Source organism: Procambarus clarkii, chromosome 89, assembly GCF_040958095.1.
Source record: "Procambarus clarkii isolate CNS0578487 chromosome 89, FALCON_Pclarkii_2.0, whole genome shotgun sequence".
NCBI lineage: Eukaryota > Metazoa > Arthropoda > Malacostraca > Decapoda > Cambaridae > Procambarus > Procambarus clarkii.
In genome coordinates this window covers 8,046,543-8,071,575 of record NC_091238.1, presented here as the reverse complement: position 1 = coordinate 8,071,575, position 25,033 = coordinate 8,046,543, and the positions used below count along the sequence as shown (strand labels likewise).

Below are 25,033 nucleotides of genomic sequence, written 5' to 3'. Positions count from 1 at the left end.
GGGAGGATGAGGGGACGGGAGGGGAGAAATTGTGGGGAAGACGAGGGGACAGGGGAGGGGGGGGGGGAATGGTGGGGAGGACGAGGTTGTGGGGGATGGTGGAAAGGACAAGGGGACGGGGAGAATGGTGGGGAGAACGAGGGAACGGGGAGGGGGAAATGATAGGGAGGACGAAGGGACGGGGGGAGGGGAAAATGGTGAGAACGAGAGTATGGGAGAGTGGGGAATGGTGGGGAGGACGGGGCGACGGAGGAGGGGGGGGAATGGTGGGGAGGACGGGGCGATGGCGGAGGGAGGGGAATGGTTGGGAGGACGGGGAGACGGAGAAGGGTTGCTGTGGCTCAGCAACGCCCACGCATTGCTGAGCCACATCAACGCGTGGCCAGGTACAGCTAGTAAAAAATATTACAGTTATTTCCAAATAATATAGATGGGGGACATGATCCTAAAATTGGCATTTTAAGGGGGTCATCCTCACTACAAGAATATATAAATGAAGAACATTGTAGAAGGCTATTAGCTAATACAAGGAAGCTCTGATTTATATCCACCCAAATTCATATACATAGATGCCTAACCTAATCTTGAAAAACATCATGCACCCACATCTATTACTGTTACCTAGTAATTTATTCCATATACAGTATCAACTGCCCTACTGTATTTTCAAACCAGTATTTACCCAGGTCTTTAATTTATCTAAATTTTTCCAAACTGCTGCCTTAAGGAAAATACATATTATTTGACACTGTTGTTAAGAAATACCTTCGGCATTGTATTCATTAGCTTTTAGGGTGTAATCTGAAGCTAGAAGTTTGGCTTTTCCTTCCGAGCATTTACTTGCCGTCATCAGGTGATGAAGTATGTTGATGGAGGATTCGGTCTTCTCATAAGGAGGGACGTGTTCCTTCCCATACACCTCCTTCAGCCACTGTGCTATCTGTCACAATATAGTTTCAGTAAGGTAAGGTAAGTTTCAGGTACCAGCATGACAATATAGGATAGGAACTGGGATATGAAAAGGAAGTGGAGGGACAGTGGACTGTACAACATTGACCTGCAAGATGTGAGGCCATTGGTGCACAGACTAATTCAAGTGGATGAATAAAGTTAAAGTAAATGTTCAGTCATGAATATTAAGAAATCTTCCAAAAATACTGATATAAGTTTCAGACTCAAACATTTTATTTGCATCTACGAATAGTTATTACATAATAATATCTTTTAAAGTCTGAAGGACTGAGAATCTATGAAACCCAACTAATTAACACATTAAGACAAGTGAAATTGGTAAGTTCTCACACAAGAACTTACAACTTGTGATCATTTACACCAATCTTAAACAATTTACACAAATCTTTTGAGTAGTCTTTTGTTATGAAAATCCTTAAACAAAAACCTATGTACTATATATAATGAGTTCTCTTCCCTTCAGTGAACCAAGTGCTACTTAAATTTACAACCACATTGAACATGTGTATACAGTAATATTTCATTGTGAACAGTGCTCTGTGCTTCTTACCTCCCGATGTTTGATATCCATATCTTGAAGGGTGAAGTGTCAGACGACAACCAAAGTAATAACGAACACTTCAACTTTCTTCACTTTGGAACTGCCGTCGGCCTGGAATTTTAGACAGTGTCCCGTTTAAATCTTGCGGTGCACTCCCACACATACATAGCTTTGGTGTGCGGTTCTACAATAGTTCCTCACCCTAGTTATACATGTATTGCACAGTTTAAGGGTTAAAACTGACTGAGCCTATTTTCAAATTAGGCCCTATTGCTGATACATTAGGAACACCACTATATTGTAAAGAATTATGCCCTATAATTTCTACTGAATATTTACCTCTACAGTATAGATAATAAGTGTTGTGCTATATTACTGCAATATGAAGCACAGTAAACAGTACTGTGCTGTATTATGTAATATTACCATTATATAAAGCATAATACACAGTACAATATTGTGCTATATTACTTAAAATGAGGTACAGTATTGTACCCTATTGTTGTATGAAGCACAATATAGGGTACAGTATCATGCCAAATTACTGTTGAATGAGTACAATATACAGCACAGTATTGTGCCATATTACTGTCTAATGAAGTACAATACACAGTCCAGTATCATGCCAAATTATTGTTGTATGAAGCACAATATATGGTACAGTATCATGCAATACTACTGTTGAATAAAGTACAATATACAGTACAGTAGAGTGCCATATTATTGTTGAATGAAGTACAGTATACAGTACAGTATTGTGCCATATTACTGATACTGTCTAATGCTCAGCAATTTGAATCATATATAACCCACCCTTATTGGAGTTAGCCAGACATTCAAGTTAGCCAACTTTTTTTACCAGGAATGTCCAAATATTAACAAATTTAAATTTATTTGGGTTTTTTGATCAGCAGAAATTGCAGTAACCCAAATTTCTATTCAATTTGTGAGGTCAAACAACTTGCAATCAAATTTATGTGTGTCTCACTTGGTATAATCTTTTAAGCTGAATTCCTGCTCAGGTTAAAAGGTCAAAGTGAGAAAAAACTTCAACATGAATTCATTTGGATTACAGTACTAGAAGATTCCAAATTACTGGAATCCAAATTACTGAGCTCTTACAGTATATGAAGCATGGTAAACAGTACAGTATGGTGCGACAGTACAGTACTCATATATGAAACACAATGGACAGTGTAGTATTATGTCATATTATTGATATATGAAACACAATAAACAGCAGAGAATTATACAGTACCACATATCTGGGGGGTCAGAAATAAGACAATGTGGGACATTCTTAAATATATGTTTTGCCTGCATACCACTAGGACCTGGTTGTGGCTCACTGCTTGATTTTCTCAATAAGAACCTTTCCATAGAGACTTGTTTTCCCCACGTTTTAACATCTGTCTGCAGTGAGGCATCACATTGTCATTGAAAAGGTTAAGGCAACGGCCTACTGCAGCTTGATTTGGGCGAGTCATTTCAACAAAACTTTGCATTTCCTCCCTTCCTGCACACCACTTCTTAATTGTTGAGGAAGCCATGGCATGGTATATAATAATTACTTTTATGTTTAGAAAGCAAGAAAGCTGAAAAACAATGAAATTCTTTACAAAGAATTCAAGCGCGATTGTCACTAAGTGGGCGGTCAGGTAAACTAAACTGAATACTGTACATACAAATGAATGGTCTGGTAAATTGAAGTGGGGTCACCCGTGCCACCAGGAACCACGTGCTCCATCGACCCATACGTATATCAATAAAGTCTCAAGTCGAGAAAGGTCGTAAGTCAAGTCAAATTTTCCGACGAAACTGGGGTTGTAATTTGAAAAATTTGTAAGTAGGGGTATTCGTAAGTTGAGGTTCCACTGTATATGAACATGTTTACTGATGATGCTAAGATAATAAAGAAGATAAGAAACTTAAGACAATTCTTACACCCTTCAAGAAGACCTAGAGAAAGTAAGTGTATGGAGCTCTACTTGGCAAATGGAATTTAATGTGAATAAATGTCATGTTATGGAATGCGTAATAAGAGAACATAGACCACACACAACCTACAAATTATATGAAAAATCTTTAAAAAAAAATCTGATAAAGAGAGATGCATGGGTGGTTCTAGGTAGAAAACTATCACCAGAGGGGCCACAAAGAACGTTATAAAAGGAGCCTATGCTATACTGTACTTTCCAATTTCAGAAATGCTTTTAAACACTTGGATGGTGAAATACTAAAGAAATTGTTCATGACCTTTGTGAGACCAAAGCTGGAATATGTAGAGGTTGTAGAGTGCATTGATAATCTTTGTTTAATAAATCTTGTTTAGAATTTATGGTGTTTAGTGGAATTTCCCCCAACGCTTATTTTACATTCTGTTGTTGGTTTCAAGACCCCATGCTTTGGACTAGGCACCCTCTGCTAACCAGCAAGCATTTATTTATTATTACATATAATCCTATTGTACTTTGATTTAATCTACCCTTAACATAAATCTTATCCCTCCTTTTCAGATAACTGGGGATCCATTTTCAGGGATTATGCCTAATTGATGGTATCCTGCTTCACCATCAATTGGGGTAATTACCCAGTGGGTGGGAGTAGCAGGTGGTGGCAGCGTCTCAGTGTGACTTCGAAAGGTACAGCATCCTCGCACCGTGATATCTAAACGATCGAACATTTTAGATCTCTAGGAATTGAATTGAAGGTTACACCACAGAACTCTGGTCTGCAGGATTACTTAATAATGACCAGCATTTAACCAAGTCAGCGAGGTTAAAAACTGGCCCCCGTTACACCTTCACTGACTCGCTCACTGGCTTCCCCACTGACTCACTCACTGGCTCCTTCACTGACTCGCTCACTGGCTTCCCCACTGACTCGCTCACTGGCTCCTTCACTGACTCGCTCACTGGCTTCCCCACTGACTCGCTCACTGGCTCCTTCACTGACTCGCTCACTGGCTTCCCCACTGACTCGCTCACTGGCTCCTTCACTGACTCGCTCACTGGCTTCCCCACTGACTCGCTCACTGGCTTCCCCACTGACTCGCTCACTGGCTTCCCCACTGACTCGCTCACTGGCTTCCCCCCCAATGGCTTTCTCACCAACTTACTCACCGGCTCCTTCACTCACAGCCAGAGGCGTAGGGCCTGTACAGGATTATCCCTGCAAATAAAAAAAATAATCCCAATTACCAACAGAATACTGCACATATTGTAAAATAAATTACTGTACTGTAATACAATTTGTATTTCAAGTAGAGTGCAGTGCAGGATTGTATATACATACTTAGGCTACTGCTATACATTGAAAGTTTTATCAATAAAACTTTTTATTAATGAAACAGTTTTATTAGTTACAAAACTTTTGTTTTATGGTATACAGTGTATTGTATTTGTATTATTGTGTGAATACAATTTTGAAAGCAAATATAAACAGTCTATCCAGTTATCTGACCCTTCCCTGTCCCACCAAGGTCATATAAATAGACTTTCAGTAGGTGAATACAACTAACCCATCAGTGGAGTAATAGCATGTAAGAACAGACTGTAAACAAGGGAAGCTCATCAGAGCCATTCAGAACCATGTATATCACACATGTCAGACCAATCCTCGAGTATGCAGCTCCCAACATGGAGTCTGTATCTCATCAAGAACAAGACTAAATTGGAGAAGATTCAGAGTTTGCCACCAAACTAGTACCTGAGCTGAGGAATATGAGCTACGAGTAGAACTTCAAGAACTAAACCTTTCGTCAGTGGAAGACAGAAGAGTTAAGGGGAGATATAATTACCACATACAAGATTCTCAAAAGAACTGATAGGGTAGATAAAACCAGTTTATTTAACACACCGGGCAAGCGCATTAGGGTTATTCCATCTCAAATCACCAACAAGTCACCTATGGTTCCCACTCGACCCTCTCCAAATGCCATGAAATTTTGTAGTGAGATAGCCCTAGACCCCAAATGACACTTTGCAAAATATTAAAGCTCAATCTGCTTTGGTTCTTAAATAACAGGTCCGTATTCAATGGGCCGTCTCTCCCGTTAATGCGCAAGTACCACAAAAATTACCAACTTTGACCCTTTGTTAAATTACTTTTATTGCCTGTAGGAGTGTGAAATTTGACATACCAAATACTGTGGGCACCTCACAGCTTGGTTGAACAGCGCTTCAGATTCGTAGTCCTGAGGTTCCGGGTTCGATCCCCGATTGAGGCGGGGACAAATGGGCAAAATGTTTCTTTCACCCTGATGCCCCTGTTACTTAGCAGTAAACCTGGGTACCTGGGAGTTAGACAGCTGCTATGGGCTGCTTCCTATGTGTAACAAAAAGGAGGCCTGATTCTGTGTTCTGTGATTCTGTGAGGCCTGTAGTGTTCTCTACTTCCATAACTGAATCTTACCATGTCCTCATAAAACTATTTCATTACATTTACATTGATGTAATTGATATATTGTACCGCGTCTTTTGTGCAGGCTAGACATCAGACTAGCCCAAAACTGCTGTTCATGCATAAGACCACAAGAAGATTTAATAACACAGAAGGCCTTCTAGCCAATATGACTCGACTCCTATTTATTCTTACAGAGTCCATGATTTCAACCATAGCCATGCAAAGGGCTTCAAACTTTATACAACCATATAATATTGCGAGATATTCAACTGGTTTTATAAACAACCACCATGCAGCTTAGTTACAATCAGGTGATGCAAGTTTAAAGTAACGTAGACGTTCTCGTGACGTAGCACAGAAATTCCTCGGCAAAACACAGTACTGTACTGTAGCCTAAATAAATCCAACAATTTCCTAACAGTATAGTACTGTACATTAAACACAATATTGTACATTTAATACAGTACAGCACTGCATATTAAATACAGTACAGCACTGCATATTAAATACAGTACAGCACTGCATATTAAATACAGCACTGCACATTAATTATAATGCAGCACTGTACATTATACACTATAGTACTGTACTATACATTAAATCCAGAAGATTGCACATTAAATACAGTACAGTATTGTACAGCAAATAAAGTAATTAGTAGTTACATACAACACATTAAACAAGACATTTTCTTTTAATTTGTCAGATCTGTTTAATGAATTGTATAATACATTAGTTGAACACACTGTACTGTATTCACACTGTGAGAAGTGTATGGATAAGGAAAATACGACAGCAAAGGATAACAGAGCGAGAGAAGAGGATGACAAAAAGAGAAGATACAGAAACATTTCTCTTGATTTCCTGTATACAGTAATACAATTTACAATAATACACATTTCTCCTTATTTTATTAACATTACTATAGTATTCTTGCAAATTTCAATATATAATAGGCTGAACATAGTCTTATTTTGTTAGATTATTAGTAACATACAACAATTAATCAATTACTGTATATGGTAATATTAAGCACATCCTAATCACAGGAATTTTCCTAATTTTCCAGACATATGCCATTTACACCAAATATGTCTGCATCTATTGAACTAATGATGGTAAGCTCTGGTTCTTTAGTCAGCTGCTGCAGGAGATACTCCAGAGGCTTCTTCAAGCACATCCTGTTCTTGACACTTATTTCAAAGCAGCCCATTTTATGTTTTGTAGGGTATGTGATGCTCTTACTTTGGACTTTTCTTTCTTTTATGTCAATTTTGTTAGCACACAAGACAATAGGAATATCTGGCACAACTCTGTGAATATCTCTGTGCCAATTTGGTACATTTTTATACGTTACTTTGGATGTGACATCAAAGAAAATGATCGCTGCATCAGCACCTAAGTAATATGCATCTCTTAGAGGACCCAACTTTTCTTGGCCAGCTGTATCCCATATGACTATTGTGCTTGGACCATGGGATGTGCTAATTGCTACTTCATGCTTCTCTACTCCTAATGTTGCGATGTACTCCTGATGAAAATCCTCACTTTGTAGCCGAGTAACAAAGCTAGATTTCCCGGTTCCACCATCACCAACCAACACAATCTTGTACTTTCCAGGCTTGGAGCAATTAGTGGAATCTGGCACACACTGCCCATCACTGGAAGACTGACACTTGTCCTCCATCCTTCAGTTTAAACGTCGAATGAAATGTCAGACTTCAATGGAAATTGTTCTCTAGACGTCTGATTCCTCTAAAGCTGAAACAAAGAGAGGAAGAGTTGTGTTACCCTGGTCTAGAACATAACTAAGGCTTAATGTGTAAAATGAACACAAAATTTTTCTTGTTTTACACTCATAAAATACGAGAAATACTCTGCCAAACAATTGACAAAAGAATATGATCAACATATAGTAACTACTGTCCTTAGTTAAATCTGACCAATCAACTATGCTCAACTCTTCCTCATATTTTGCATGCAGCCACATAATCCTGCATCCATCTTAAAATATTTTAATACTGCTCACATCTAATCAAGACAAGTTACAATTTACAGCACTGTGTGATGGTTAGAAAACTACAGCTTATCACTCCCCAGTCCCCATAACTAATTTTTCTCTGAAGAAAGCAGCAATTACTGTAGGCACTTCAGGCAACGAACAAGTTGCCTGGAGTGCTGTTGATATTTCGGAGGTCTGAGCCCTATGAAATTCCCAGGATATTCCACCGTTGACTCAATTTTCTCATAATTATACTCTGGTACAGCCCTCACCTGGTGTAAATGTTCCGCCCGAACCTTAATGGAATCTGACCCATATATCAATCGGGTCAACCCATGTGTTGCGTTTCCAAAAAGGGTCGCCCATGTTGGAATCGGTGAACGCCCTAGTAATATTGTTGAAAACATCTTAATAACTTATTAAACCAAAGGTCTTTTTATGTCAGAAGAACGGCAGAAACTGGATCTATATATGAAAACTCTTTCAGGACAAAATTTAAAGTAAAACTAAAGATATTTGTAGTTGTATAAAAGTTGCATTTTTCATCGGTCGTAGAGCCGGAAATCCGCAATATTCATCTCAGAACAATGCTTATTTCACGCAGAATCGTTAATAAACGTAAGATTTTTATACGTCTCAAGAAAGATAGAAACATAATCTTCATTTTAAGTGCCTTACCATGGGCATATTTGTATTTAAAGCGAAGATACGTGTATTTTTCTAATCGGCGAGCTTCCGATCCCGCACAGATCGAGCAACGGAGTAACTCTCTCTCAGAACATTGCTTATTTCACGTAAATTCGTTAATAAACGCAAATGTTTTTTTTTTTTTTTTTTTTTTGAGATATATACAAGAGTTGTTACATTCTTGTACAGCCACTAGTACGCGTAGCGTTTCGGGCAAGTCCTTAATCCTATGGCTCCCTGGAATACGATCCCCTGCCGCGAAGAATCGTTTTTTCATCCAAGTACACATTTTACTGTTGCGTTAAACAGAGGCTACAGTTAAGGAATTGTGCCCAGTAAATCCTCCCCGGCCAGGATACGAACCCATGAATTACCCCAATCGCCCAAATCAGGCCAAAACTACCCAAATCGTATTAGCATTACGTAAGTAATGAAGAAATCAGGTATATTTTCTTACTATAATGTTGGTGCTACACGTAGAACATGATCAAACCTATTTTTACTCTGAAATAATCTAATTTCATAACGAAATGAGACGTAAATATGTGAGAGGTGACGCCATAGGAAGTCGACGGTCCAAGCGACAATTGTGTGGAGCGACTTATCCAAGATATATGGTCGCTTGGAGAGTGTTTGCTGCCATAACAGCCTCCTGTACACAGTGATCCAGTCGTCGTATTTCATGGCTCAAATTGTCGCAAATTTAATTGGTAATATTAACAAGTAGAATGTGTATTTATAATAATATTTTTCATAAACAGCCACAAAATATTTAATATTTATTAAAAAAAAGTGTTTGGAAGTTAAATCAATTCCACATGACAATAAATTTGTTATATAGATACTAGCGTTATTCGTTGGTATGCGTTCGCTATTTAAACTACTCCAGTCCTTTTCGTTCATAGAACACCGAACCCTACACGCTCTCTTGATATATTGCTTAATTAACAAATATTCACAAATAAAGATTATATTTATATATGTTATCAGAAAGGCAGATATAAAATAGTTTGTGTTAATGCATCACAGAGATTATACCTTATTAGAGAGGAAAAATATTCATATTTTAAACAAGGCTTCTTGGCCGACGCTCTCCCTTTCGATGGGAACTATGACCTTTTGAAAATCAATGTTAATTGAATCTATATATTGTAAAAAACGAAGTTTTTTATGTCATCAGAAAGACATATAAGCTGCATGTTAATACTTTGGTATAAATATAACTGAAGTGAAAGTGAAGATATATGCCTTTTTATAGTTACTTGATGGCTCGCTCAGGGAGTGTGAAGGCCTGCACACAAGCCAATCAATTTTATAATTAATATACATATATGCAAAGTAACGTCAAAGGTTTTTATTTCAGAATAAAGACAGATGTAGACGATAATGTAAATACATTTCAAGGAAAACATATCTTAAATGAAAGCAAAGATATGGTCAAATAAATAGGCAATACCACACCATCGCCAGTGTCCGGACACATGAATATTCGCATTAGGTAGGTGAAAGGAAATGTACCCAACCATTTCCATTTACGCGACCAGTTTCCGTTCTTATGTTCTTACTTACATTTATTGAAATTTATCATCATCATCATTTACAGAAATAAATTAACATAAAAATGTAGTAATTTTAATACACAAAACAGAAGTAGATATGTATGTAAATTATGACGCAGGATAGGATCACTATTCGCATACTTTGCGTCATTATATACAGTACTGGAATTTAAAAAAAATCGCGGAATTCAGAGATAACACCATCATTGGTGTCCAAGAAAAGTGTAAGTACTTCATTTATAATGATGTGCTGCCCGAAATCTTAGCGAAGTATCTAAAATTTGCTTACTGTAAGTAATTCATGCAAATGATTGTAAAGCCGTCGCCCAGTTGGTTGGGTGTGGAGCACATGACTGTTAAACTGCCGCCCAGTTGGATGGGTGTGGAGCACATGACTGTAAAGCTGCCGCCCAGTTGGGTGGGTGTGGACCACATGACTGTTAAGCTGCCGCCCAGTTGGGTGGGTGTGGAACACATGACTGTTAAGCTGCCGCCCAGTTGGGTGGGTGTGGACCACATGACTGTAAAGCTGCCGCCCAGTTGGGTGGGTGTGGAGCACATGACTGTTAAGCTGCCGCCCAGTTGGGTGGGTGTTGAGCACATGACTGTTAAGCTGCCGCCCAGTTGGGTGGGTGTGGAGCACATGACTGTTAAGCTGCCGCCCAGTTGGGTGGGTGTGGAGCACATGACTGTAAAGCTGCCGCCCAGTTGGGTGGGTGTGGAGCACATGACTGTTAAGCTGCCGCCCAGTTGAGTGGGTGTGGAACACATGACTGTTAAGCTGCCGCACAGTTGGGTGGGTGTGGAGCACATGACTGTAAAGCTGCCGCCCAGTTGGGTGGGTGTGGAGCACATGACTGTTAAGCTGCCGCCCAGTTGGGTGGGTGTGGAGCACATGACTATAAAGCTGCCGCCCAGTTGGGTGGGTGTGGAGCACATGACTGTTAAGCTGCCGCCCAGTTGGGTGGGTGTGGACCACATGACTGTAAAGCTGCCGCCCAGTTGGGTGGGTGTGGACCACATGACTGTTAAGCTGCCGCCCAGTTGGGTGGGTGTGGAGCACATGACTGTAAAGCTGCCGCCCAGTTGGGTGGGTGTGGAGCACATGACTGTTAAGCTGCCGCCCAGTTGGGTGGGTGTGGAACACATGACTGTTAAGCTGCCGCCCAGTTGGGTGGGTGTGGACCACATGACTGTAAAGCTGCCGCCCAGTTGGGTGGGTGTGGAGCACATGACTGTTAAGCTGCCGCCCAGTTGGGTGGGTGTAGAGCAAGACTAGTAATTGGACGACTCACCATAGATGTAAAGTGCCTAGTATAGTGACTTGTGAGCCTCTTGTTGAATCATTTGTGATACAAAGATTATTGATGTGTGTATTTGTGTGGGTGATTGAATATGTATGTGAATGTATATGTATGTATATGTATATATGCAATTGACGATCACGAAACAATAATCATTTGTATGCGGAAAATTCCATATTTCATTTCTATGGATTTACCGCATATGTATATATATGTACATGTATGTATGATTATGTGTACATGTATATATAACATTAATAAGAGGAAATGAAGATGAAGAAATGATAAAAAGAATGGCAATAGTGGATAGTAGTAACACACTTAAGAATTATTCAGTAATAAATACAAACTCGTCCTTCACCTATGATAAAGGAAAGTCAACTTGGAAGGATTCAATTTACATGAGATTAAGATTAGGATACAAATATATCTGGCAATACGGAGTTGATGTCAGTGAAAAAGATAAGGAGTGTAAATTATGTAGTATGCCGCACGCCCACACCTTAGAACATTATGTATTAGAGTGTCAACTTATTGATAACTATAGAAATAAGGAAATAAGTAATGTACCACATCAAATTGTTTGTATGTGTGATAATGGTATGATAGACAGTATACTTAGGAGCTACAAAAATTTTGCCCCAAGAGTGTAACAATTATATGCTGTACTTACTATATTAACCTGCAATGTTAAATGGGATTCTTGTAATGTTAATTGTCTATTTGTACTTACTGAATTTGTGCGCCCCTTGAGGGACTTGAAGTAGAGGGGGTAGAAATAGCCTAAGTTACTCTATCCCTTTGAGATGTATTTTTTTCTTGTCTCAATAAACATACTTGAACTTGAACTGTAAATATTTGTGGCTTCCTGACCATAAAGTTACCGCCGCAGTCGAGGGTAAGAGACCGGATGTACCCAGTATACAAGCCGCACTAGCTATTAGTTCATAAAAGCTGACAACTTACCCAGATAAACATTACTTCCTAATTATATATATATGCAAATAATACAATTAAAATGTTTAAAACGTGATTATATATATGTATCATGTGGACAGTTTTTAATGTAATTTTTTCTCCTGATATTCGGGTTCTTTATTATGCTTCATCTTGAGGCAAAGCCCAATACCTTACGCCATATTGATGCTCTGTCCACAGATCATTCTCTCTCTCTCTCTCAAATCATATACATTGATGGTTTCCTACACCGCCACACGGGTGCAGCTGCAAGTGCAGTTGCCTCTACCCATCAGACAGAACTATTTGCCTTGCTTGTTACACTAAAATGTGTACAAGTGTGTGTGTCTATGTATGTATTAACACGATGTACTGAACGGGGTGAGAATAGCTTGAGCTACCTCATCCATTTGTGTGTATTTTACCTCAATAAACTTATTTCAATTTCAATTTCAATTCAAGTCTCCAAACTTGATGCATTAATTGTAAGTGATTTTCTACCATCCTGCATTAATTTTAAGTGATTTCTATCATGCTTAATTGCGCGCAACTCTCTAAGACACAATTGTAACATGACCGTGTCTGAAGCTAGACAGAAAACACAACATTATTAGTGATGGTAACATAAGCCATTTCATGTGAATTCCATCTTCGTTGACCTCCGAAACTTGAGGAATGGCCCAGAAAATAGCTACTAAAGTTTAAGTCAAGTGTGAAGATACTTTAGTTGATACTTAGATACTTCCAATAAGTGTAAACATAAGTGCTGACGATGCTACCTTCCTCTATTCAGACCCCAACCCAAACGCACTATATAATAATGAAAATAATAGATTTAAAAAGTCCACTCATGGATGTAAACTAACAAACTCACATCAAACATAAAAAAGACCGACTACTATTTTTGTTCGAAAGTAAATCCTGAAACCAAATTCAACTTCAGATACACAATGTTAACATTAGCAATAATGATTATGGAAAGTTCCTTGACCTATACATAGACAAGAGACTGAACTTCAGCATCCACATACAACACATATGTGAGTGGTGAGAGAGAGAGAAAGAGAGAGAGAGAGAGAGAGACAGACAGAGAGAGAGACAGACAGAGAGAGAGAGAGAGAGACAGAGAGAGAGAGAGTGAGAGAGTATTCACCTAGTTGTGTCGGCGCGGGTTGAGCTCTGCTCATTCGGCCCGCCTCTCAACTGTCAATCAACTATTACTGACTAACTAATTTTTTTTCTCTCGCACACACACACACACACACACACACACACACACACACACACACACACACACACACACACACACACACACACACACACACACCTGGCAGCTGAGTGGACAGTGCTTCGGATTCGTAGTCATGAGGTTCCGTGTTCGATCCCCGGTGGAGGCGGAAACAAATGGGCAAAGTTTCTTTCACCCTGATGAGGTGACTTATTTACCTATTTACTTCTGATACCTAGCAGTAAATAGGTACCTGGGAGTTAGACAGCCGCTACGTGCTGCTTCCTGGGGATGTGTAACAAAAAGGAGGCTTGGTCGACGACCGGGCCGCGGGGGGACGATAAGCCCCGAAGTCATTTCATTAAGTGAGAAGGTGGTGGAGGCCAAGACCGTCAGTAGTTTCAAAGCGTTATATGACAAAGAGTGCTGGGAAGACGGGACACCACGAGCGTAGCTCTCATCCTGTAACTACACTTAGGTAATTACACTTAGGTAATTACACACAAACAATCGACCGGGTAAACAAGGATAAACTATTCAACACTGGTGGGACGCGAACAAGGGGACACAGGTGGAAACTGAGTACCCACATGAGCCACAGAGACGTTAAAAGGAACTTTTTCAGTGTCAGAGTAGTTAACGGATGGAATGCATTAGGCAGTGATGTGGTGGAGGCTAACTTCATACACAGTTTTAAATGTAGATGTGATAGAGCCCAGTAGGCTCAGGAATCTGTACACCAGTTGATTGACAGTTGAGAGGCGGGACCAAAGAGCCAAAGCTCAACCCCCGCAAGCACAAATAGGTGAGTACAAATAGGTGAGTACACACACACCAGGAAGCAACCCGTAGCAACTGTCTAATTTCGTACCTATTTACTGCTGGGTGACATCACATTAACATTTACAGAGAGTAGGGAATTAATTAGGTATCTGGGAGCTAGTTAACTGTTGTGGGATGTATATCTTGAGGTACTGTATACAATGTTCAAAACAGAGCAATGTATAATCATTTCATTGTATACAACACATTGAGAAAGAATGAAGGTTAGATCCGAAAATTATTGTGTGGCTCTCTCATGACTTGTTTCCGGCGCGAAGAGTTGTGAATTTACATGAAAATGTACCAACAAAATCTTGTTACATAGCAGTAGGAGTAACATTTACTCCCTAGGTCCACGAGTCTAGAGCGCTGTCCACTCGGCCACCACCTCCCTTATGAGAGGGAGAGAGTGAGTGTGTGTGTGTGTACTCACCTAATTGTGCTTGGGGGGTTGAGCTCTGGCTCTTTGGTCCCGCCTCTCAACTGTCAATCAACTGATATACAGATTCCTGAGCCTACTGGACTCTTATCATATCTACATTTGAAACTGTGTATGGAGTCAGCCTCCACTACATTACTGCCTAATGCATTACATCTGTTAACTATTTTGACACTGAAAAAGTTCTTTCTAACGTCCCTCTGGCTCATTTGGGTACTCAGTTTCCACCTGTGTCCCCTTGTTTGCGTACCACCCGTGTTAAACAGTTTATCTTTATCTACCTTGTCAATTCCTCTGAGAATTTTGTAGGTAGTGATCATGTCTCCCATACTCTTCTGCCTTCTAGTGTCGTGAGGTGCTTTTCTCGCAGCCTTTCTCCGTAGCTCATGCCTCTTAGTTCTGGGACTAGCCTAGTGCCATATCTGAACTTTTTCAAGCTTCGCCTTGTGCTTGACAAGGTACGGACTCCATGCTGGGGCCACATACTCCAGGATTGGTCTTACATATGTGGTATAGAAGGTTCTGAATGATTCCTTACACAGGTTCCTGAAGGCTGTTCTGATGTTAGCCAGTCTCGCATAATCACACACTCACGTGTGTGTGTGTGTGTGTGTGTGTGTGTGTGTGTGTGTGTGTGTGTGTGTGTGTGTGTGTGTGTGTGTGTGTGTGTGTGTGTGCGCGTGTGTGCGTGTGTGTGTGTGTGTGTGTAAAATATACACTGAGGACAGGCAGCTTGTGCATGTCTATTCGTTAGGTGTATATCGAGGTCCACCTCCAAGGTCGAACTACTGACCTCCACATTCACCCTGGGCTCAAGTAGTCTCGAACCACTAACCCCAGGAGCAGGAGACAGTAGTTCTATTAACTACTTTACCTACAGCATAAAGAAGAATTCCAGAAACAAGAAATGGCAGTTGTTAACTGCTTCTGGAATCCTTCCTCGAATGTAGATGTTGCAAGGTTCTTTGATTATGTAAGTTAACAATAAAGAACTAGATACAAATTAAATGTGTGCTATAAAATATGTGTATGTGACATATATTCATATAAGCACAGACGTTGCGGTATTCAGAGTAAGGACAGTTTTTCCTCAGACCCATGCTCACAGTTCCTAGAAACCAGGACAATTTAGTAATCATGCGAAACTGCGGCATCTCTTACCGAGTCCATTTTGAACAAAAGGTAGTGAACAAAAATATCGAGTACATACAAGCAAAATATATATTCAGGCATTAAGTGTGCAACTTCATCATAGTGAATAATAATAATGGTTCTGTCAACTATGGGTTTCACAATAAACTAAAGGTAACAGGATGAGCATGGGTTGCACAAACTATTGGTAACAGGATGGGTATGGGTTGCACAATAGATTAGGATGAGTGTGTGTGTGTATATTATAAATAAATGTGTGTGTATATATATATATATATATATATATATATATATATATATATATATATATATATATATATATATATATATATATATATATATATATATATATATATATATATATATATATGTCGTACCTAGTAGCCAGAACGTACTTCTCAGCCAACTATGCAAGGCCCGATTTGCCTGATAAGCCAAGTTTTACGAATTAATATATTTTCTCTAATTTCTTTCTTATGAAATGATAAAGCTACCTATTTCATTATGTATGAGGTCAATTTTTTTATTGGAGTTAAAATTAACGTAGATATATGACCGAACCTAACCAACCCTAAATATTCTTTCTTTCAACCTTTCAAATATTCTATCTCTAATGCTAAGTATATTTAATTCTTTCCGCATGTTGAGAACTTTGGTAGTTATAGGACAGCCAAGTATAATTCTGAGTTAGTTTAGTTCATTTATTATGCACCCCATACCCATCTTGTGGGCGGTAGTGGAAAGGGTTACAGAGGCACATAATGGGCTCAGGGACTGAACCCCACAATTCATTTAGCTAAGCAAGTTACAATCTTGATGAGCTAGTTACAAAATTCAATATAAGTCATCACATCAACAATGGGTTCGAGATCGACCTCAAGTACAGGTTCTAAATTAAGCAACTGACATATGTGGAGAGCTAGTGTCAAAATTGATATGTTTGTCCTGCACACCGCCCCCCATCCAGTGGGCAGCGGTGGATAGGTTACAATCACTTAGTTACTACCTACAGTTAGCAAACTGGGGATATTTGGCTAAAATTTCTGGTAGCAGATCATTTTGAATGAAATATTGACACATCGCTGGAACATTGGTTATAGAATTGTCTCTAAATTCACGTATCTTTTCGCACTCCATCACATAGTGACGGAGGGTGTGCGAATAATTTTGTTGACACAGTTTACATTTGGTCAGGTCTACATCAGCAGATAATGAGAATTCCCAGAGATACTTGTAACCGAGTCTAAGCCGAGCAGTAGTAACATCTAGAAGTCTGCTGATTTTATTGGATGATCCATAGATGTGTGGCTCCTCTTGCATGATAGTATGATGATAGATGGAATTACTGGTGTCAATTTCACTTTGCCTCAGATCTACAAGATCTTGTTGAAGTTCTCGGTGTACAGCTGCTCTCAGATTGCTCATTGACAATCCAAGGTTACACTCAACGGCTCCTTTAAAGGCAGATTCTTTGGCTAACTGAGTGCTAACTAACTAACTTGTGGCTAACTTGTCTGAGTGCTTCATTTTGCATTTTTTCCAGTCTATCAATACTTTTGCCATTCTGCAGGACCAAAGCTGATGCATGATAGTCTATCAGAGACCTTATATACGCTAAATACATCATTCTTGCTATTCTAATATTAACACCATATTTCGGGCTGTACCCCACTACAGTTCTGAGAGCCTTGAGTCTGTCTCTACATTGCTGATGTAACTTATTGACTGCAGTTGAGGTACAAGGGACAGAGACACCAAGGTATTTGAAAGAAGAGACATAGTCTATTGGTATGTTATCTATCTTAAGTTTTCGTGGTCCACTTTTGCGGTTGCCAATTTGTCTGTTAAATACCTTAGTTTTAGTAGCGTTGATTACAAGACCAAGGCTCTCACAAGCTGTATGTATACAATTTAAGACTGTTTGCATTTTGCGGTGGGTTTTAGTATGCACAAGGATGTCATCTGCATATCTGATAGTGATGTTTGCCGGACTAGTTGGGATTGATTTTAGTAAAGCATTAATTAGAACATTAAACAAGGTAGGACTAAGTACTCCTCCTTGTGGGGTGCCTAGTTGCATTACTTTAGTTTCACTCTTGTTGCCTTGGAACAGCGCAGAGGACTTCCGGTTGGTAAGATAGCCTCGTATCCACTGTAATAAATGTCCCCCTATATCCATTCTCGCTAATTCATACATAATCACTTCCCTATTAGCAATATCAAAGGCATTTTTTAAATCAAGAAATGTTGTGTACTTGTGCCTTTTATCTCCATGAACAGTAAGAAAGGTTGTGATACAGTTGTGTACACTTTTACCATGTGTGAAACCATTGATATCAGGTGACATGTGCTCTTTAACTCTATACAATAATCTATTAAGCACCATTCTCTCAAAGAGAGAATGGTGCTTAGTTGATTGTCTACTATTCTCTCAAAGGTTTTGCACATGCAACTGGTCAGTGAGATGGGACGGAAAGCATCCGGTTAGCCAGGCTTTGGTACAGGTACCGTAAGACTGGTGGTCCATGATACAGGCAACTGCCCAGAGACATAGCTGGCATTAAACAATTCTAATAATGGGTTACCGGGTACACGATGTAGGAGTCTTAGAATATCATAGGTGATACCGTCCTCACCAGGAGCAGTGCTACTGCCCCTGGAGAGGGCTGCATCCAATTCATAATCTGTATATGGAACATCACATTCATCATGTTGCTTGCTCAACATGAAATTTATGAGAGAATTTCTGTCTGTGGACCTCGCCTGCAATTTCTCCCCAGTGCTAGCTGGTAGCATTCCAAGGCTGGAAACCTGAGCCCATTTTGCAATTAACTGATTGGCTTTCTGTAGCGGGTTTGGGTGTGAAACTTGTCTACTATTTTTACCAATAATTTTGTTTATGCCTTTCCAGGCTTTGCCCAGGGGAGTATGCAGGTTAAGTCCACTAACAAAACCCTCCCATTCATTTTGTCTCAGTTCAGTCATTCTCTCCCTTGCCGCTGCAAGCGCGGCCTGAAACAGTTTTAACATTTGAGGAGTTCTAAGGCTCTTATATGCTTTACCTGTCTGTCTAGCAATTGATTTAAGCTCTTTCAGTTTAGCATCATCATAGTACTGGTTGTGTCTGACCTGTTTACCAGTACTTCTTTTTGTTTGGCGTGACTCACTATTTTTGATGGCCTCATAGGTATATGGGTACATCCGGTCTCTTACCCTCGACCGCGTCGGTACCTTTATGGTCAGGAAGCCACGGATATTTACAATGGGGCTCGGTCAGTCAATATGATTCCTTTGACATCACTCAACTTATGTATTCTGTTCTCGTATTGACAATTTGAATGATATCAAGAATATTTTGAATATCTTCTGACATAGATGGTGCTGTAGTTGATTGTTGTTCATGACCTGTCCAGTGGGTCGAGACTGGTCTCATTACCATCTCTCAGATTAGTGGGAAGAAATTCTTGCTGCAACAATGTGTGTTCTCAGAGCTAACTAGGGTAACTAAAATACTTATTTCCTAAATAAATACTTTAATTGTAAATATTTGAAAATATATGGTATGTTTCCGAATTTCTGACGATATAAAACATATTGTGGTTTATAATTAAGTTCTTAATAGTGATCCTATCCTGCATCATAATTTACATAATATCTACTTCTGTTTTGTGTATTAAAATGACTACTTTTTATGTTAATTTATTTCTGTAAATGATGATGATGATAAAGTTCAATAAATGTAAGTAAGAACATAAGAATGAAGGTAACTGCAAAAGACTTATTGGCCCATACGAGGCAGCTCCTCGTATGGAGCTGCCTTTGATAAGTAATTACCAAAGAAGGCACCAAGCCGGGAAGGCTGTGTAGCACAATAAAATAAGTCTACTGCTCCTGAAGAGGACGGTATTACTTACAGTTTACTGAGATTAGTCTCACAAGTACCAGGTAATCCACTTTTAGTGTTGTACAGAATGAGTTTAAGTGAAGGAGTATTACCTGATGATTGGACAGTGTCATTGTTCCCATCCCCAAAGCACACTCAGATAATTATAGATCCATATCTCTAACATAATTTTGTCTATTAGCACAGTTTTCGGCGTGAAGGCATTGAGTAGATCTCGGCAATACAAGAAGTTTCAAGCTAAACTTTCTAATATGCTACACTCACCTGAGGTCCGTAGAAGAGCGAAATCTGATTATGCATTTTGGTTCTACAAGGTAGCCAACTCCATCAAAATATTAAATATGTACCCAACTCAATTAACGATTAATCAACCAATTACTCCATGGGATAACTTGGATCTAGCAGTTGATTTTGTAAATGCACCCAAGAAAGATAATGTACACTCTACATTATTAAAACAGTTAACACTGAAAAGCATCACTGAGAGTACTCAGGGTATGGGTAACGATGTGTATCAGTGCTATACCGACGGTTCTGTAGAAGAAGGTGGACGATGTACCGGATGTGCATGTAATATATTTGAACAATCTTCTCTCGTACATACATGAATGAAGCGCGTCAATGATTGGGCAAGTACAACTCAAACCGAACTTGCAGGCATATACCTTGCCACTGAATTTTTAAAACACAAAGGCAGTCGACTTATATACTGTGATTCGCAGAGTGCACTCCTGGTATTGAACGCACATAGTAGTGACACCCAGAAAATAGTCAGTGATATTCGAATGAATATTTTAGCTGCCAAAGAAAAGAGATTTGAAATTAAATTCCTATGGATACCATCACATGTTGGCATCTCAAGGCATGACACTGTTGATATGCTTGCAAAGACAGCCTGTAGAAAACCAGTGGTAGAAATTTATATGGGTGTTTCATTAGCAGTGACAAAGAGAATACTTAAGCAAACATCTAATGAAAATCTCACCGACCTAACAAATTCACAAAGACCTGAAAATTGTAGCATTAAATATTATGATAGATATCGTGCGGAGACATTCACATACAGGATTAATGGAACAAGAACCCAGCAATGTGATGTTATAGTGGCCATAATACGCTTGGGATATAGACGTATCTGGCAGCTTTCTCAAAACCCAAATGTCGAGTACACAATGTGTCAACTTTGTGAAAGAGAAAATATGCACTCCCTTGAACATTATATTGTAGAATGTCCCATACTGACTGACCTTCGCCCTCCTGGGCTAAGGTATGCTGAACTGTGTAATTACTATTTGAGTACTGGAACACTTGATAATATATTGAACTTGTACCCTAGATTGACCATGTAACGTATCAATTATACAATGAATGTATGTGATGTAACTCTATAACCTGAGCTTGTGAAAGCACCTTAATCACCTTCAGTGATTAAGTGCTTAATTGCACACTAGTTTCTCTATCAGTTATCTCACCTTGTCAGAGTAAAAGAGACAAATATATGTGTATGTATGTGTGCATATATGTATGTATATATATGTATATGTACGCATACGTCTGTGTGTGTATATGTGTATAAAGTATATGTGGAAGCTGGTCAGAATTCAATTTCACCTTTGTAAATGCACGTTAATGACACTATGTAAAAGACACATCGAACACTTTATGTAGGGCATACGTAAATCTGTGTATTTATGTATTTACGTATGTAGCTTAGCCTAGCATTTTAAAAACACTACAATCACCTTATGTGGTTGATTGTTCAATAAATCCCTGAACTATATGTTTAACAAATCTCTAACCCTATCAATGGAGTTAGTTAGTTTAGTTCTTATATTATGCACCCTATACCCATCTTGTGGGCGGTAGTGGAAAGGGTTAGAGTCCATGGCGAACTGAAGAAAATGTATATATGCTGGTTAGCATTGTTAATGTGTGGCCACGTCTGTGGTAGAAAATAATACAAAAAATCAAATAAAGGTATTATTGAAACTTTATAGGAAAACATTAAATCCTAAATATATCTTTAATATTATACTTGAAATATTGTATACTTTGCTCTCTCCATCGTACTTCTGCACCTGCTGGCAAGTGGCTAAGAAATTTTTTGGGTCAAATTGATTGGAATGGCTTGGGTATGGGGTGTGGGCCGGTCTTGGAGCGAGACATGAACCCAGCGATAGGTGACTTAAATGGGGATTTCGATGTGGATTCAATATATAACTTATTTAAGAATATTCTAAACAAAGCACAGGAACGTAGTATACCATACAAATTGAATAGATCGTATACTAATGACCCAAAGTGGATAACAAAGAATTTGAAGAACCTTATAGGTAAAAAGAGAGCTTGGTACAAAAGGATTAAAAATGGGGAGGTCACTTTAGAACAGGAATTCGTACAACTGGTTAGAAATGTTAAAAAAGAGATAAGGAAAGCAAAAAGAAACTATGAAGTTCGCATAGCAGGGCAAGCAAAGACAAATCCTAAAGGGTTTTTTCAGTTATATCGTACTAAGACTAGGGAAAGGATAGGTCCATTAAAAACTGAGACAGGTCAAATAACAGATAGTGATGAAGAGATGAGTAGTATTTTTAATAAATATTTTGTATCTGTATTTACTAAAGAGGAACTTAACAATATGCCTTCAGCCGAACAAGTCTATGTGGGTGGGGACGAGGACAGGTTGACGAGTTTAGCAGTTACCAGGGAGGATGTTCTTAAACAAATAGTAAAATTCAAACCAAACAAATCCCCAGGGCCGGATGAAGTGTTTGCTAGGGTGCTTAAAGAATGCAAAGAGGAGCTTTGTGACCCACTGTCAACCATATTTAATAAATCAATAGAGTCAGGCAGAGTGCCAGAGTTTTGGAAAGTTGCTAATGTGATACCAGTTTTTAAGAAAGGAGATAGATCACTTGCGTCTAACTATCGACCAATTAGCCTAACGTCTATTGTGGGAAAGTTACTCGAATCTATAATAGCAAATAAAATTCGTCTTCATCTTGAAAAACATAAATTAATAATTGAGTCGCAACATGGTTTTATAAATGGCCGTTCATGTTTAACAAATTTGTTATCTTTTTATTCTAGCATTGTTGAGGCAGTTGATAGTGGTAAGGATTGCGATGTTGTATACCTTGACTTTAGCAAAGCTTTTGATACAGTGCCACATGAAAGACTGATTAAAAAAATAGAGTCTCATGGTATTGGGGGTGCTATATTAAGCTGGATTAGGGCATGGTTATACCAAAGGAAACAGAGAGTTAGTATAAATGGAATCAAGTCAGAGTGGGAAAATGTTGTAAGTGGAGTGCCTCAAGGCTCTGTCCTGGGACCTCTGTTGTTTATAATATATATAAATGATTTAGATTCAGGTTTGAGTAGCAACATTTGCAAATTTGCCGATGATACGAAAATCGGTAGGGAAATTAATTCGGAGGAGGACTCACTATCACTTCAAGTTGATCTAGATAGGGTTTTGAAATGGTCAAAGGATTGGCAGATGCAGTTTAATGCTGATAAATGTAAAGTTCTGAGGTTAGGTAATGATGATAGAGTTACAAGATACGAGCTAGATGGTGTTGTGATTGCGAAGTCGGATTGCGAAAGGGATCTGGGAGTTATGATTAGTAAGAATTTAAAACAAAAGGATCAATGCATAAATGTTCGTAATAAGGCAAATCGGACACTTGGATTTATTAATCGCAGCGTTAGTAACAAGACACCTGGTGTGGTTCTCAAGCTATATCTTGCTCTAGTTAGGCCCCATTTAGATTATGCAGTTCAGTTTTGGTCGCCATATTATAGAATGGATATAAATTCACTTGAACGTGTCCAGCGTAGGATGACTAAGTTAATTCCCCAAATTAGAAATCTTTCATATGAAGAAAGATTAACAAAGCTTAAGTTGCATTCACTGGAAAGGCGAAGAGTTAGGGGTGACATGATAGAGGTTTACAAGTGGATGAATGGACATAACCGGGGGATATTAATAGGGTATTAAAAGTATCAACACAGGACAGAACACGAAACAATGGATATAAATTGGATAAGTTTAGATTTAGGAAAGACTTGGGTAAATACTGGTTCAGTAACAGGGTTGTTGATTTGTGGAACCAATTGCCGCGTAACATTGTGGAGGTGGGGTCCCTCGATTGTTTCAAGCACGGGTTGGACAAGTATATGAGTGGGATTGGGTGGTTATAGAATAGGAGCTGCCTCGTATGGGCCAATAGGCCTTCTGCAGTTACCTTTGTTCTTATGTTCTTATGTTCTTATGTTCGGTGCAGTGTGCAGGTGATGTTCATTACTGGGTGAGCTGGCAGGTGGTGCTCACCTGCCAGCTCACCCAACGAAAATTTGGTTTTTAATACACTTACACATTTATTGGGTCTTTCCTTCACCTTCATTCAAGCACTAGGGTATTACAGTAAGTGTTTTAATTATAATATTTATTAACGTTATTATTTTTAATTTTTATTATTATTAGTATTATTATTAACAGGAGAGGATCGAGTGTGTGTGTGGGGGGGGGGGGGTATTATGGTACACATGTCCACATCCCAATGCCCGCCCTTCCAGGACTGGGGGTGCGGGGGTGTACAATAAACTATACCCACATCCGGCGGCAGCTTGTCGAAGGCGGAAGTGTAGCCTAGACAATTTGTCATGATAATTAGTGATGACTCTTATTTTGATTATGGGTCCGTAATCCAGTTAAGCTTTTATTCTTAATTTATATTACAATGCTGGTAAAATACACTTCTTGATGATGAGTATGGAGTACAAATGAACTCATTGTGTACCCAAGTTCAAGTTCAAGTATGTTTATTGAGATAAGCAATAAATACATCTCAAAGGGATAGAGTAGCTTAGGCTATTTCAACCCCCCTCTAATTCAAGTCCCTCGAAGGGGCGCACAAATACTGTGACTACAAATAGACAAATAACATTACAAGAATCCAAACAAGAATTGTGTACCCTATACTTCACAGGATGAATATAGGGTACACAATAAACTACCACTCACATCATGGGTATGGGTTGCACAAGAAACTCGCGC

At 39.1% G+C, this 25,033-nt stretch overlaps 2 protein-coding genes across 8 annotated transcripts in view; both read right to left on the bottom strand.

Moving 5' to 3' along the window:
- Positions 1-8,718, bottom strand: part of LOC123773474 (HAUS augmin-like complex subunit 1) — a 32,547-nt gene extending 23,829 nt beyond the window's left edge. Inside the window, exons 1-4 of one of the 6 annotated variants that reach the window (XM_045767273.2) lie at positions 8,598-8,708; positions 4,636-4,684; positions 1,523-1,624; positions 766-940 (exon numbers count right to left, since the gene is read on the bottom strand). In XM_045767273.2, the coding sequence (XP_045623229.1) occupies positions 766-940; positions 1,523-1,543 (196 nt within the window). In that variant the 5' untranslated portion in view covers positions 1,544-1,624; positions 4,636-4,684; positions 8,598-8,708. Of the gene's footprint in view, positions 1-765; positions 941-1,522; positions 1,625-4,635; positions 4,685-7,946; positions 7,971-8,057; positions 8,083-8,191; positions 8,295-8,597 lie in introns of those variants that run through there. The other 5 variants (XM_069317919.1, XM_045767276.2, XM_045767274.2 and 2 more) reach the window with 5 other exon arrangements.
- Positions 4,848-25,033, bottom strand: part of LOC123773475 (uncharacterized) — a 21,853-nt gene continuing 1,667 nt past the window's right edge. For both annotated transcript variants that reach the window (XM_069317923.1, XM_069317922.1), the window contains exon 2: positions 4,848-7,678. In XM_069317923.1, the coding sequence (XP_069174024.1) occupies positions 6,975-7,604 (630 nt within the window). In that variant the 5' untranslated portion in view covers positions 7,605-7,678 and the 3' untranslated portion in view covers positions 4,848-6,974. The remainder of the gene's footprint in view (positions 7,679-25,033) is intronic.